The sequence below is a fragment of the Lycorma delicatula genome, chromosome 1 (genome assembly GCF_047948215.1).
Source record: "Lycorma delicatula isolate Av1 chromosome 1, ASM4794821v1, whole genome shotgun sequence".
Lineage (NCBI taxonomy): Eukaryota > Metazoa > Arthropoda > Insecta > Hemiptera > Fulgoridae > Lycorma > Lycorma delicatula.
The window spans coordinates 207,367,923-207,382,896 of record NC_134455.1 but is presented as its reverse complement, the minus strand read 5'-3'; the positions used below and the strand labels follow the sequence as shown (position 1 = coordinate 207,382,896).

Sequence of the window (14,974 nt, the reverse complement as noted above, 5' to 3'; positions counted from 1 at the left end):
TTACGTTAAGTTGTTATTCTTTATCGCTATTTAAAGTAGTCGCTCACCATAAATCCAACTAAATTATGGTCTTTCTCTGTACATTGTACGTTCTGTCAGTATTCCGCACATTTAACTGATTAATCGTAAACAAGTGACGGCAAAACATGAATTTCTTTTATTTTAATTCATTGGCATTTGTTATTTGGCTCAGCTTGAACTTTTGATGATCATGTGAACTCCTGCCGGTTCAGTATGGTAATTGAATGATGATCTCAAGGGCAAGAAAATTATTTGCAGATTGCGTTAATAACTGCGTGTTCAAATACATATTAAAAGAATCGCTACAAATTTAGAAAATTTAAGTTACGAATTATGTAAAGCAATAAACATTGATTCGGAAAAAATCCATTACTAATTGTATTTAAGACGATCCTCTCATTTATTTTACTGCCTCGTTTGTAAAAAAATAAACTGTATTGCTAGGTACAGTTATCGGCTGTGGGATTGAATTTTTCTTTATTTACTGATTTTATTTTGTGTGAAAGAATGTGTATGGAATTTAATTTTCTTTTTTTCATTTCAGACTGAAATCGCTAAGAGACTGAATGCTATTATAGCACAAATATTGCCGTTTCTCTCGCAAGAGGTGAGTGTAAAATATTTTTTTAAAACAAAAGGTATTAGTACCATAATACTCATATTTTCACATAAATGCTAACAGGTAACCTCAAGCAAACTCCTTAGAATTAATAGATTGTTATTTACAAGTAAGATTAGCGATCGAAGACGGTTGTGAAAACTAAGTGACTCGGTATACTGGCTAGTTACCGAGTTTACAGAATTCATTCAATGAAATTCAGTATTAACCGTTTGTTGAAAATATTAATCTAATAAATGTATTCAATATGTATCGCAATCCCTCAGGAAATTCGTTAAATTGGAAACTGAGGTTTTCTTTCTTAACTTATCGCAGAAATGCTTTAACGTAGAAATTTAAAATTTTCGTTTAGGCAGTCTTCATAAATCGAGATAAAAGAATTCCTTTCGAAATCTGAAAGTAGAAACTGAAAGGTAATAAACGTCTCAACGTCTGACAGAAAAAATTTCTTTTTCTCTTTATGATTCGCGTAATAGAATGTAATTTTATCCCTAAACTCATGAAAAGTAATTTTGTTACAACGATTATACACGAAATTATGAATGCAGAGTATTTATTGAAAAAAAGTAGAAAGAAAATTTGGAAAGATGTTTTTCTGTACGGCATGTAACAAATTACGGTTGGAAAGGACCTCTTTTTTTTATTGTAACCCGATAAATTTGTTTCGTTATTCTGGGTATACAAATCCATTTAATAATTACAGTGTTTTGAATAGTTTCTTTAAGTTCAAAGTATATATATATATATATATATATACTTTGAACTTAAAGAAACTACACTTAAATAAATCCTTGATCACACACTGCTATCGACTTCTAATAATTTTGAATTATTTTATAATATACGAGTACATTACGTTTTATTTTATCACGATATCTCATTTTTACTGAAATTTACCGATTAGTGTTTTTACGGTTGATAGCTAATAAATTCATTTAAACTGTTTAATGAAAGCGTATGATTGTTTCCTTTTAAAATTACATTATTACAAATAAATTATTACTGTTAAATATAACGTAAAAATATATATCTTTTCCTGATGTTTTACGATTAAAATACGAGGCCTTTAAATTAATTCCCTCTGTAATGTTCATTCTTAAACGCCTTTTAGACCAGATAACATCTACTGACCAAAATATATATTCAAGTCCGGTGTATTTTCACGGAACTTACGTATGTTGGTTGAATAAATTAAATCGATGTGGTATATTACTGTTTATTATAATAATTTTCTTAACAGCGTGTTTGTATGAACGTAGATATTTAATCGAACGCTTTGAAAATATTAAAATGTATGTCCATATTTATAAATAGAAACAAGGCCGTAGAAAAAGTTTTAGATAAACTTTTCTTAACATTTAATGATTATTTTTTTAAAAGTTTTCTATGTTATTCTTTTCCTTCTTCTTATTTACTTACCGCTCTTCTTCTTGATCACGGGTGCGAGAATTTTTGGTTTTAGAGACTGGCATAACTAGAAAGGGGCAGACCTCAGCGGTTGTTATCAGCTGGGAGGGTATCATTTTGATGAATTTGCAGAAGATATCTATCTGCAAATTCTTTCATAAAATCTTATCCAAATTTTCGATGAATGTTCCAAAGAAGATACTGAATTCGAGCGACTGAGAAGATATTTTTCATTTACAAAAGGCTGAATTAGGCCAAGAAGATTTTAAGAAGTAATCTTTGTTGAAGTTTTTTTTTTGAAATTCATAATCGAAATGGCTTCTGACTCTGTTCCAAACTTGACTTTATGATTAAGACTAATTGTCAATTTGCATATCGACTGCTTCCTGTAAACGAAGTTTTTCTAAGCTTAATTTGATTAAAAATTAACTTCGTTCTTCCATGAGCCAGTTGTGGGTTTAAAATAATCTTGGCAATGTTATCAGTACGTTTTCTGAAATGAAAGTTGGAAGAAAAAAATTGTAATGTTCTAAAATCAAAATTTTTAACTCAATTTACGTACAAGCAATTATGTTTTTAATAAGTTTCAAGTTATTTAAGAGATTAAAAATAATATTAAAGTATTTTTAAATCGAAAGGTGTATTTTAATTGATAAAAATCCACATAGCTTCTTATAATTTTACTATTAGTGAGCTACAATACTGATCCTGATAAAAATAATAACGTTATTTGAAGTGCAAATGTGATATGAGGTAGTCAAGTTTAATGTTTAATAAAATACGCATAATATGCGAGTACCCTTCATTGTTTTGATAATGTTACTGCATTATTAAATGTATTTTCATCGCGTAAAAATACTATGTTTGAAATTGTAAAGACCAAGTCACTACGTGTTATTAAGACATTATATGCAATTATTACTTAATTATTTAAATGATTGAAAGTTATTTAAATGGTTCAGAAGTGTAGCATTACGGAGAGGGGAGCTGACAAATAGCTTAGCCACGCCACTGGTTTAATATGGTCTCCTAACTTAATTAATTTGAAAAACTAACGGATACGTTAACTAATTTTTATTCGCTAAAGGATATAGCGTATTTAATTCTTCCTTAATCTTCTCATGAAATATAGTGATTACATCATTATAAATTCTGCGTGGCATTTCCATTGTGATGTGTTTATCCATTTTTTATGTCTGTTTTGCATTACTTAATTTTCTTTATCTGAATACCGTATTACTTGGCGATTATTTTTTATAACCGAATGATATCAATTTATACACTATTATTATTATTAAATGATAAAAATGGTAAAATTATTACTTACGCGCTATTTTATTACGTTTATTTATTTAACTTTACTCTTAGTATCTTAATAATCGCTTTCGTAAAAAAAAAAAGAAAACAAATTGTATATAATCAGGTCAGGCTTAACATTTTTCATACGCAACAAAATTTTTTTTCACAAGTAATTGTGATTAGGCGGGTAGCCTGTACTCAATAAAATATTTACAGACATACAAACATATTTAAGAGTACACTGGAATCGAAAAGTAATTGAAGTATAGGAAAATTTGCAGTTTAAATAACAATGTGCAGTACAGAAAAAAATCATAAAAATTAATAGTAATAAAAGAAATGTTCTAATGTACGTATGCGGAAACAAAAAACAACCATTTAAAAATAAAAATAATTTAAAACTTCCATAATTTATTTTTCATTTATACTTATTGAAAATACTTGCATCTTTTTATAATATTGTGTTACAAATAATAACATTTAAAATAAAATGACAAAAGTGTTTTTCTATTACGATTATTCAAGGTTACAAAATGAATAAATATTGAAGTGGAATTATGAGAACGTTTTTTACTTATTTATTATAGTATTATTGCAGGGTAGTGGTAAGAATGAAATGCAATGCTGCCAGATTCCTTTTGGACCTATAAGTAAATAGATTTTGCACAGATATAGAAATTGTTGCCAAAACAAATCTGGTAATTACGTTTAAAAATACATTCCCTTTTCTGTTATTTTATTATTTTTTATTAATTTTATTTTATGTAGTATATAAAATATTTATATTATAAATTTTCCCATTTTCTACTAGATTCTTTCAACTATTTCGCCCCATAGCTTATTTCTAATTTATACATTTTTTAATATTTAATTTAAAATTCTGAATTCTTAATGAAACCGACACAGTGTGTCCCATATCTGTGCTAGTTAAATTTGCAGAAATGTAACGTCGTAAGAACTACAAAACATGAAAAAGTATAAAATTTAACATTTGCCAGTTTCATTTAACACACACACACACACACATATATATATATATATATATAAACAGGGTGAGCAAATTTATATAGCAAATTTATATATATATATATTTTTTTTTTCTTGAGAAGTTTGAACAATTTTTTTTATGGATTTCGCGAGTAAGTTCATGAATCATTCTAAATAAGAATCAGATTTCTACAATTTCAGAAAGTAAACCTGAAAAACCTCACAGAAAAAAATTTGAAAAATTTCTAAACCAAAAAAAAATTAAGGTAATCAACAAAAAAACTAAACGAGCTCAATTATTATTTGTAATTTAAAATGTGAATTTCTATTTTCGGGATAATTAATCTCAAACTCCACCAGCTGTAATATTTAATCAGATAGTGGAGACTGAATTTCTTCTGGACATCCTTTCTCCTAAAAAAATGTTCCCTGTGAAAGTTTTACATATTTAAGAATTATATAACGTTGTTCATCCAGTTCTACGGTCATCCAAATTAAACGAAAATGCAAGCTTATCTTTGCAAGTTCGTTTTGCGTTCTCTATTGATTTGTTGGACGCCGATTCGGAACCTTATTCTTCAGTATTTGTGGCCATTGTCGTATCCCAAAATACGGGACATGTCATATCCCTCTACGGAAACGCAGACCGTTCGTCTGAATTACTGATAAATCAAATTTTTCTCACCCCTCGATTGTAAACGAATCGATAAACTGATAATTTTGTTTTTATATTTATGATTTAAACGTTGCATCAGAATAGTTCTTCAAATCTAAATAGTAACACTTGCATGAAATCCAGTATTGCCGATTTGAAGATGTTGAGCGATTTGTCAGGCTTAAATCTGTTCTTCATTCTTCTTTATTTATAAATTCAACTTATTGTTCTTGGTCTTTATCTCTGGAAATGTAGTTAAAATTACATTGGTGTAAATAACGGGTATCTAAGTTTTGAAAAAAAAAAACGATGTATCTATACACACGTTTTTTCCCCCATTCTCAATTACTACGTAATGATCACATATATAATAAATGAAAATGCTTGCCTAAGTACTACCGAATCTATTATGTTCTATTTTATTTCTATTTTTCAATACCCCGGGTTTTTATGCTTTAGTTTTATTATTTTTTTCGGTACTATCACGTTTGTGTTAAATCTAGGTTTATTAATTTATATTTATGAAGAAAGATCTATTATTTTTCAAACGCGTCGTATTTCACATTGTAAAGTGGATATTATTAGTGAATTGTGACCAGAGTATCATATGTATCACTTTGCTAGAAGTGTTGGTTAATACCCGATATTACATTGAAGATGATATATTTATCATCTTAAATTTAATATCGATATATTTATCGTTATCGTAATTTTTTTTATTAAATTCAATCATACAGCTATATTCAGGGAACGGGATACTTTCTGTATTCATTTTTTTCTAAGTTATATTTCTTTTCTTGACTCACCGCAGGTTATGCTTTATGGGGTTTTATGGTGTAGGAGTATGCATTTTTAGTTTTATTCTCATTCTAATGATTATTTTTCTTGTTTCAGCACCAACAGCAAGTAGCAAGTGCAGTTGAGAGAGCTAAACAAGTAACCATGACAGAATTAAATGCTATAATTGGGGTGAGTGGTTCGTTCCTTACTTATGTTTCATTGATTAATAATTATAGATTCGTAGCTTAGACGATCATAACGTACATTTATTATAGTATGCTATTTTTTGATCTTTATTCAGTAATACAAGTAGATTGAAAGTGTTTGAGACGCTTTTAATGTACCACTTCAAATACTTAAACTACAGAAAATTAATAAGGAAGTTACTTTTTGTTCTAAACAAGCATTTTTTTTTATTATCTAATTTCATTTATTTTAAAAAAAAGGTCGCTTCCAAACTGTACAAGCGGGATTTTCATTTTAATTTGTGGAACGATGCACTGGTAAAAAAAAGAGTTATTATAGGCGTTATTACCGTTAAGAGTTATTACAGCTGTTTTGTTTTATAATGCATTAACAGTACTACTTGGAAAAACCAGATAGGTGTTCGTTGAACTGATTTGTTTACTTGAATCTGACGACACTACATCTACTCATGAAAAATAGACCGCTATAGAATAATTTTTGTTCGCTATTTCTTTCAAAACGAGTCCGTCGTTTTTAAAATTTGATTATTTATTACGCTGAATTTATTGTTATTTTCTTGAACATAACGTATTAACTATATTATACGTAATTTGATTTGTTATAGTTTTATTGCATGCATCTTGTAACCGGGTTGTTTTAAATCGTTCTAATGCATAAACTTGCACTGTTATCATTGTGGATGTTACAATTTCTTAATTCTTTCATAACAATCCGCTTGCGTTCACGCCAGACCAAAGTTTATGCAACATTTTCCAAAGATCTTTCATTAATTAAATCACACACTATTTGATGTATTATGTCTTTTAATTTTAAGATTTTTGCTCTATTTTAAAACCGGCCGGTTACGTGTTATCTAGCAACGGTAGTATGTAATAATAATTTCGTTTGTTTAATCATTTCCAGCAAGTTACAATTATTAATCGCCAAATAAACTATTTCAAAATTAACATACCAATATGGCATATAGATTTATTTAAATAATGTATAAATTTATTGATTGCAGTAATTTTGATAGCCTGCCGTATAATAACGTTTGTGACATAACCTTGTCGTACACATCTAGTGAAAGTGACTGTTCTACTCCTAGACTACCTCTAGCATACCGGTAAGAGAACCAGAAGGGCTTCTTATCCGGTTAATCGATAACGTTTTCCTTAGTACGTAGTATTTAAAAGCGATTGTTATTGTTTCGTTTTTTCAATTACACAATATTATTATCAAATAAATACAATTATTGATATTGTACTCTGAGGTAAAAAATTGAAAATAACTTAATCAAAGAGATAAGTTAACGTAAAAAATGTTGTAAAATATTTATAATGGGTATTTACAAGGATGAGTTATAAAGTTGCGCCTTTGTTAGACAGCAAAGTAATTTTAAATATGTAAGTTGTAATATTTAATCAGATAGTGGACTGTTCCCTGTGAAAGTTTTATAGGGTATTGTATTATAGAATTATTTTTTGACGTTTAATAAGGCTTTTTTCAGTCAGTATTTTAAACGAATGTGCGGGTTAACCTCTAGCCTGTGTTGGCGGCGCGATCTTGGATCAGCTATTAGATTTTCAAGGCTATGAAACCGAAACTTTTAGCGGTGCTAATTTCTTATCTAACAGAAAGCGTGAACCGTTGGTGTATTTTCGAACAGGGACCCCAGGAAAAGTTTCTCGCCGAAAACTGTTCAAGGACAGTTTAACGTTCGATGTGGATAAAATATCTGACAGCGAAACCTATGCTGAATTACTGACTCTCAGTCTGCCCCCCTTGCCGTGGCAAATGATTGCCTCCGTTTAATAAATACGACTACCCTCCCGATGGAGAATGACATCGTTGAAAATAGCCGAGAGAACTGTGTTAACTTTCCCGATTGTGCTCTTCGGCGTAACAGATTTAATGTGGCTTTGCAAGTTGCTTGAAATGGTCTTACCAAGAGTTACTACTGCTAAGAGTAATTAATGCTAAGCAACTATGAATAGTCTCGGAGAATGATCTTATCGCTGTGTTAAGTGTGAAGAGGGCCTTAGAACCTCGGACTGTCTGAAACAGGAAAAAATACCCTGGCGACATGTGCGCTCTGCCAATCTGACCACCCTGGTAACTGCAAACGGAGCAGCGTGTGTAGAGAAATCTTGAGAGAAAGCAGAGGCAAAGGGCCCAGCATGTTACGAGGACTGATCATCTAATACAGAATCAGGAGAAACTAGCCACGTTAGATTTGGGCAACGCCAGTTTCCCTATCTTAGGACAAGATAAAAATAGGAATCTGAGCAACCATTCTAACACTCGTCTGAGAACATATGCTGCGGCTGTTGAGTGCAATGTCAGCGACGCTGCTGAGGAAAAACTGGAGAAACTATCATGTAATATAGTTCCTTGTACAGCTAGTAGATAACCTAATAAGCCTACACACTGCGGTGATCGCTAAAATCCGTTGATGGCTAGATTCCTCAGGATTTCTGCGTGGAACATGAATGGCCTCCCTTGTCGACGTCAGGAATTAAAAGCATTGGTGTCTATATTAACCATGGATTCTATATTAATCTCGAAAACGCACTTCACTGACCGTAATTATTTCTGTCTCTGAGGATACTCTGTATACACGACTAACCAGTTAGTTGGTAGGGCCCATGAGGGTACTGCAACACTCGTCAAAAATGATATAAAGCATTATCTACTACTGGAGTACAGGACCGATCAGTTATAGACAACCTCAATTGAAATCCTTAACTCGATTGGACCTTTAAGATTATCTGCGGTCTATTGTCCTCCCTGACATGGTCAGGGATGACTTGTTCTCTGAATTCCTTTCGTAGGTGATTGGAATGCAAAGCATTCTCTCTGAGTGTCCTGGCTCATAACTACTTGGGGGAGAGCTTTAAAGATTTGTATTACCAACATTCGGTCATTTCTTGGATGCTGCCCACGTGCTGGCTGTCGGTTCCGACGAAGTCCCCGTACTTATTAGACTGCTTTGTCACCTGAGGTATTTCGCTGAAGTACACTGAAGTTAAGAATAGCTTTGATTCGACGCTTGGTCATTCAGCCGTACTTCTTACAGTTAGCACGGTATCGGTAAAACAAAACAAACCACCTGTACTACATAATAACAGGATCGACTGGGGCTCCTATCAGAACTGGATTGAGGACAAACTAAGTTTGCCTGTTCGGTTGAAAAGTAATGCTGATATTATGAGTAATGCGTCGCATTACTTGAGCGCAGTCATGCAGGAGGCAGCATGGCGGTCTTAACCAGAGGATTGACATGGATGACAGGGAGGTACGATCTACTTGTTGGAAGTTGTGGATCTTATTTGTACCAAGAGGAAACTTAGAAGAAGGAATATTATAGAAGGCCTGAGGATAGAACATCATTGAACAGCACTGCTTGTAGATTAATACGGCTGCTGGGGTCTATTAAAAATGAGACGGTTAAAAACTTTCTTGAGAATTTCTCCCTTTTGCAAAAGAATGATTACTCACTAACGAAGGCTTCAAAGTACTTCAAGTCTTCAATAGACCACCACTTCTGAAAACTTTGGATGGATCGTGGGCTCGAAGCGATAGTGAGAAGGCTGACATTTCTTTTGAGAATGTTTTTCAGCTTTTTGACATACAAGGGGCTGGTGAGGAAGAAATAATCGAATTCCCGAATAGCCCAATTAGTATCAGTTCCTGTGAAACCTTTATCGTCAGCAGGGGTTCTGCGAGTAATCAGGAGAGAAGGGGATTTCAAAGAAAGCTCCCGGGTATGACATATAACTAAATACTTTTTATGCTTCTATTCAAGGCATTCCAGAATATTGCACATCTCTAACGACATTTTTCGAACTACGAGCTTTCTGATGGAATTGAAGGTGTCGCGTATGGTAATGGTCCCGAAATCGGGAAAGCCCCGTGATATAGTTTCATAGAATCTGATAAGCCTGTTACCTATTCTATCGAATAGAACAGATAAAAAGAATACTTCTTCTGAGGTTGTGGCCGATTTTGGAGGAAGGGTGGGCTAATTCCTGACCATCATTTCGGCTTCAGACGTGGTCAACAATCGAATAAACTCGCAGAATTGTCAGTGTTAGTGTTATCAGGAAGTACGTAGAAGAGAAGATGTATTGCTTAACTGTTCTTTTGGGTGTTCAGCAAGCCTTTGATAATATCTGGCTTCCTGGCTTACGCTGTAAATTGAAAAGGAGCCTTCCTCAACCGTATTACTTGATCCTACACAGCTACTTGGACGGACGTTTCTCCCAGGTGAAGTACAATCAAGGCTTGTCTGTATTCTTTGATACTGGATCGGGTGTTTCTCAGGGTACAGTTCTCAGGCCCGTTGTATACTTGGTCTTGACTGCGGACCTCCCAACTCCAGAGGACATCACATTTGCATCGTTTGGGGTTGACACGGCAATCCTGTCTGGGGATGCTGACCCTATCGTAGCTTCTGCTAAATTACAAACTTGCTTTGGATCTAATTAACGACTGGCTAACTAGCTGGAAGATAAAGTTTAATTCGGCTAAGCCTCGCATGTTAGTTTGCAATGACTTCAAAGGGGGTCTGTTAGTCTGCAAAGGGGGTGACTTCCCGCGAGTTCAACTTAATGGCGTTTTCATCTCGCGTGCTAACAGCGTGCAATACCGAGGACTGCAGAAGCAGTCCTCCATGTCGGACAGCGATCCGTCTGACAAGGAGTCATGTCAAGGAAAGAACGCACCTTAACATTAAGTTCGGGGAGATGTACTGGTTTACAGGTAGGGGAGGTCGCAATTATCATTAACTAATAAATAATTGCTGTACTCAGCGTCCTGAAACCGACTTGGACTTGCGGAATCCAACTGTGGGGTGCAACAAGCTAAAGTAAATCGAAGTCGTTCAGCAATTTTAGAACAACTATTGAAAAATATTACAGAAGGTCCGTGGTTTGCGAAAAACACTGAAATAGACGATTATCTGGGATAGCCAACCGTTCCAGAGGAGATAATGGCTATTCAGTACAAGATACAAAATGAGACTGAACTGACTCGCGGTTAACCTCCTGGATACAGCGAGGATATTAGGCGTCTAAAGTTCTTGCATGTATTAGATCTGTAAGTTCTCCGAGATATGAGGTGAACACCCTAGGGTGTTGTGCGTCGTCAAAATTCTTCTTTTCGTTTCGCCCCTTACTTTTGTTGGTTCTTTGATTTGTTTCTCTGTGTGATTGATAACACTTTTTATTTTTTGCTTTTTATGTTCTGAACTTGATCAGTGTTCTTTGAGCTTAGCTTTGTATGAACTTATTTACGTTTATTACATATTTATGTATACTGTATAAGATATGAATACATATAGAGTTCTTCTAGGGATTTCAATTGAAATCCTTCGAATTTACTTATGGTTCCGGTAAATTGGAACTGATTGTAATTTAAACATTGCGACAAAAAAATAATCCTTATTGTAATCGTGAAGTATATTTGCGTATTAACAATTGTTTAATGTGTTTTAACATATAAAATTAAATTTAACGTAAAGAAACTTGTTTTTACACCTACCCTATCTCATCCAACTTTCTAATTGACTGATTACGTTAACACACATTCTTATAAAATAATTACATTTATATCATGAGTTGTAAAAAGGTTAAAACATTATTACGTACTGCATTACCTTCTCTTTATTTTAATTAACGTTCACTTATTTTAGATCTGCAGTTAATATTTTGCTGAGAGTCATCATTAAGTTATTTAATGTTCGGATTCGTATAGTATTTTGGGTGTGGTTACAAGCTTTTTCAGAGTAGATTTTTTTAACTTGTTTATTTCTGGTCATGCCACTTAACTAGATTTAACTCCTGTTGACACACCAGTTTTCCCTCTTTTTTATAACTGGTGTAAGCACCATTTCGTCTCGGTTCACTCGTAGATGTGTTACTGCTTGCTAATTGACTGGATCTCTAGAAAAACTAGATAGTTATGTTTTGTTATATACTTAAAATATTTATGTTTACTCGTAAGATGTTATTCATTTAGTAAATTTCAGAAATCAAAGAATTTAATAATTTTGTTTCTAATTAATAATTAAATACATTCCGTTTAATGGGAATAAATTTTATTTTAGTTTTTTCCAATAAACTTATTTAGTAAATGGCTCTTTTTTAGTGGACCATTATCTTGGATTTATTATATTAATTGTGACTGCAAATACAGGATGGTGCACGAAATGAACCAACATTTGGTTTTGTTAAAAAATATTTATTTGAATCACAATACATAAAAGTAAAATACAACGTGTTTAATAAATACCTGGAGATTATGTTCTGCTTATCACATGTTCAATATGACCACCATCACGTCTAGCAACTTCTTCAACACGAACTCCTATGTTGTTAATAACTCGACAACACATATCCTCGGTTATCTCGTTGCACGCCTCAATGATCAGCACTCCCAGTTCCATCGCTGTATTAGAATGTTTAGGGAAAATCTTTTCCTCTGGAAATTCCCAAAGAAAATAATCTCATGGATTCAAATCAGGACTTTCGGGGGCCAGTTCTGTCCACGTGCAAAACGACTAGGAAATCGGTTTGAAATAACATTTGCGTTAAAAGTTTCATGCAGGAAGTCTAAACATTAGCTGTGTGTGGTCTGGTTCCATCCTGCTTTACCCACTCGTTTTCTAATCGGAACCCTTTTGCAAGAAGCTTAGGAACAAAATTATTACGCAGCATGTTTAGATAACGTTTACTGTTCACTATCTGATTCAAAAAAGAACGGCCATATTACCCTATGACTTGAGATAGCGGCCCATATCGTAATTCTTGGAGCATGATGCATCTTTTCTCGAAGCACGTGTGGATTTTCCGAAGCCAAAAAAACGCACATTTTGTTTATTAACAACCCCTTCTAGGTGAAATTGTACCTCATCTGAAAACCAAACGTTGTTCAACAATACATCTTGGTTCACAGCCCGTTTAGCGAACGCGATTCTTCCGTGTTTTTTGTCGATCGTTAATTTAGGCGACATTGTTACTTTGTACGGATACAAATGCAAATCGGTTTTTAAAATTAGCTGCACGGATCGCCTAGAAATCCTAAGTTGTGCTACTTCTTCTCTTATTGATTTTCCCGGGCTCCTCAGCAAAGCTGCTCTGACAGCTTCGACATTCTATGGAGAACGAACATCGGCAGGCCGTTCGCGCCTACTCTCAAATACTGAACCATCACTATTAAAGTTTTCGTAAAGTCTACGTATTTTTTAAACTAAGGCGACCACCGAGTTTGAAGATTTGCACGAAACCGTCTTTGTGTTAGTACCACTCTTTTCGTTTCATTAAAAAACAAACAGACTTTACGCGCTGTTCAACAATCAGTCTTCCTTTGTCAGCTATTTTGGAACGATACACAAAACAGCTCATTCGGAAAGAGAAAAAACTACTAATATTCATGAACTGCTGTCACTTCTGCCGACATAAAACTCATGAATAATTTAAATAAAAATTATTGCCGAAACAAATGTATGATCATTTCGTACGCTACCCTATACATTAAAACCGGTGAAATGTTTGATTAGAATTTACGTTAATTTTGTTTCTCGTTCATCCGGTCGAGTGTAATCCTTGAGTTTGTGCCAATAGTATTTAAAATGAGTGGATGGGACAGCGATCGGTAATCGTGAAATATCATTGATCTATGAGAAATTAATTAGTTCTTTAATATTAGAAATCTGTGTATTCGTTTACTTTTGGGAGTTTTTATTTTTAGTGCGCAGTAACAAGGAGAATTATTAGAAGACAGAATTACTTTAAAATGTAACGAAATAAGAGGTTACCTCTTTACGATGGAATTATTTACAGGTTTCTTCAAATCCTTCAAACTGAAACTTAAAAATTAAAAGTGAATCTAAAACCAAAACAAAATTATCAATGTTATTGTAATTCGTCTAAAGTTAGACGATTACGCTGTAACATTTGATGAGGCATTTAACTTATACGATTATATACGTTAAATAAAAATATAGCTGCTGGAGTATTATTATAATAGTGTGAAAAAAGCGCCGCACGTTGTGTCATTATATCCCCCTTTGTATCTGCGTCACACCCTTTTACATTTCCCCTTTTCTTTCGCCTACTTTATAGTAATGCCGGGTAGGGTATAGGGCGAGAGTCGACTTGTTTTCTTTCCCCCTCAGGATTTCTTCTGTCCGGACTAAAAGAGATAGAAGGAAACTAAGAAGGGTTTAGGCTTAATCTCGTGGGAGTCTTAAGGGTTTGGAATTGTGACTGAGGGTGGAACGCAGTAGGACGTTGTATACGTGTACTTGTGTGTACGGAACGGAAGGAGGTTGAGGTATGATGAGATTGTACGGCGACGAAGCGGTGAGGTCGGCACCATCGGTTGGAGCAGTAGAAGAGATTTCCCGCGCGATCTCCTAAATCAGGGCTTTTCTTGTTTTGAATTTCAAAACAAGACGGCTCATATCTCGCACTCTCAACATCTTTTCTTTTTCTTAAAGCATACTCTCACCCTCTTTTCCTTTCGTGTAACTTCTTTTTTTATGTATGTGTGTGCACGTGCACGCGCGCGCAAGTTAATTATATATCAGGATGATAAAAAGATTTAAACTTTTGTAAAAATAAATAATGAAAACCAATAATTCCATAATTACACGAAATTATAATTTCAAAAAGTTTTTTGTAATTATGATGCACTACTTTTCACTGTGATCTTCTAAAGGCGGCGTTTTTCCTTTTTTGTAGAACATTTTAATCCTGCCGTTTAATTTTTTTAAGTTATATATTTTTTGGTTTAATAAATAAGAATTTTTTCCCCGGTTGCATATTTATTTCGCCTATTTTCTTATGTATCAAAATGGATATGAACCCTTTTACCACTGAACTCTTATTTGTTGATAATTTACATTATACGTTAACAACTAACAGACAAGTAAACGATTTGCGTTCAATTTAAACGGTGCTTATATCTAGTAACTACCATCGTATTCATCCTCTGGTAGTGAAAGAAAATGACTA

At 33.5% G+C, this 14,974-nt stretch overlaps 1 protein-coding gene across 5 annotated transcripts in view; it reads left to right on the top strand.

The window, feature by feature from the left end:
• The window catches only part of LOC142327837 (transducin-like enhancer protein 4), a 201,691-nt gene that overhangs the window by 90,777 nt on the left and 95,940 nt on the right, over positions 1–14,974 (top strand). For 4 of the 5 annotated variants that reach the window (XM_075371188.1, XM_075371196.1, XM_075371205.1 and 1 more), the window contains 2 exons: positions 566–628; positions 5,883–5,957. In XM_075371188.1, the coding sequence (XP_075227303.1) occupies positions 566–628; positions 5,883–5,957 (138 nt within the window). Of the gene's footprint in view, positions 1–565; positions 629–5,882; positions 5,958–6,991; positions 7,081–14,974 lie in introns of those variants that run through there. The other variant, XM_075371213.1, reaches the window with a different exon arrangement.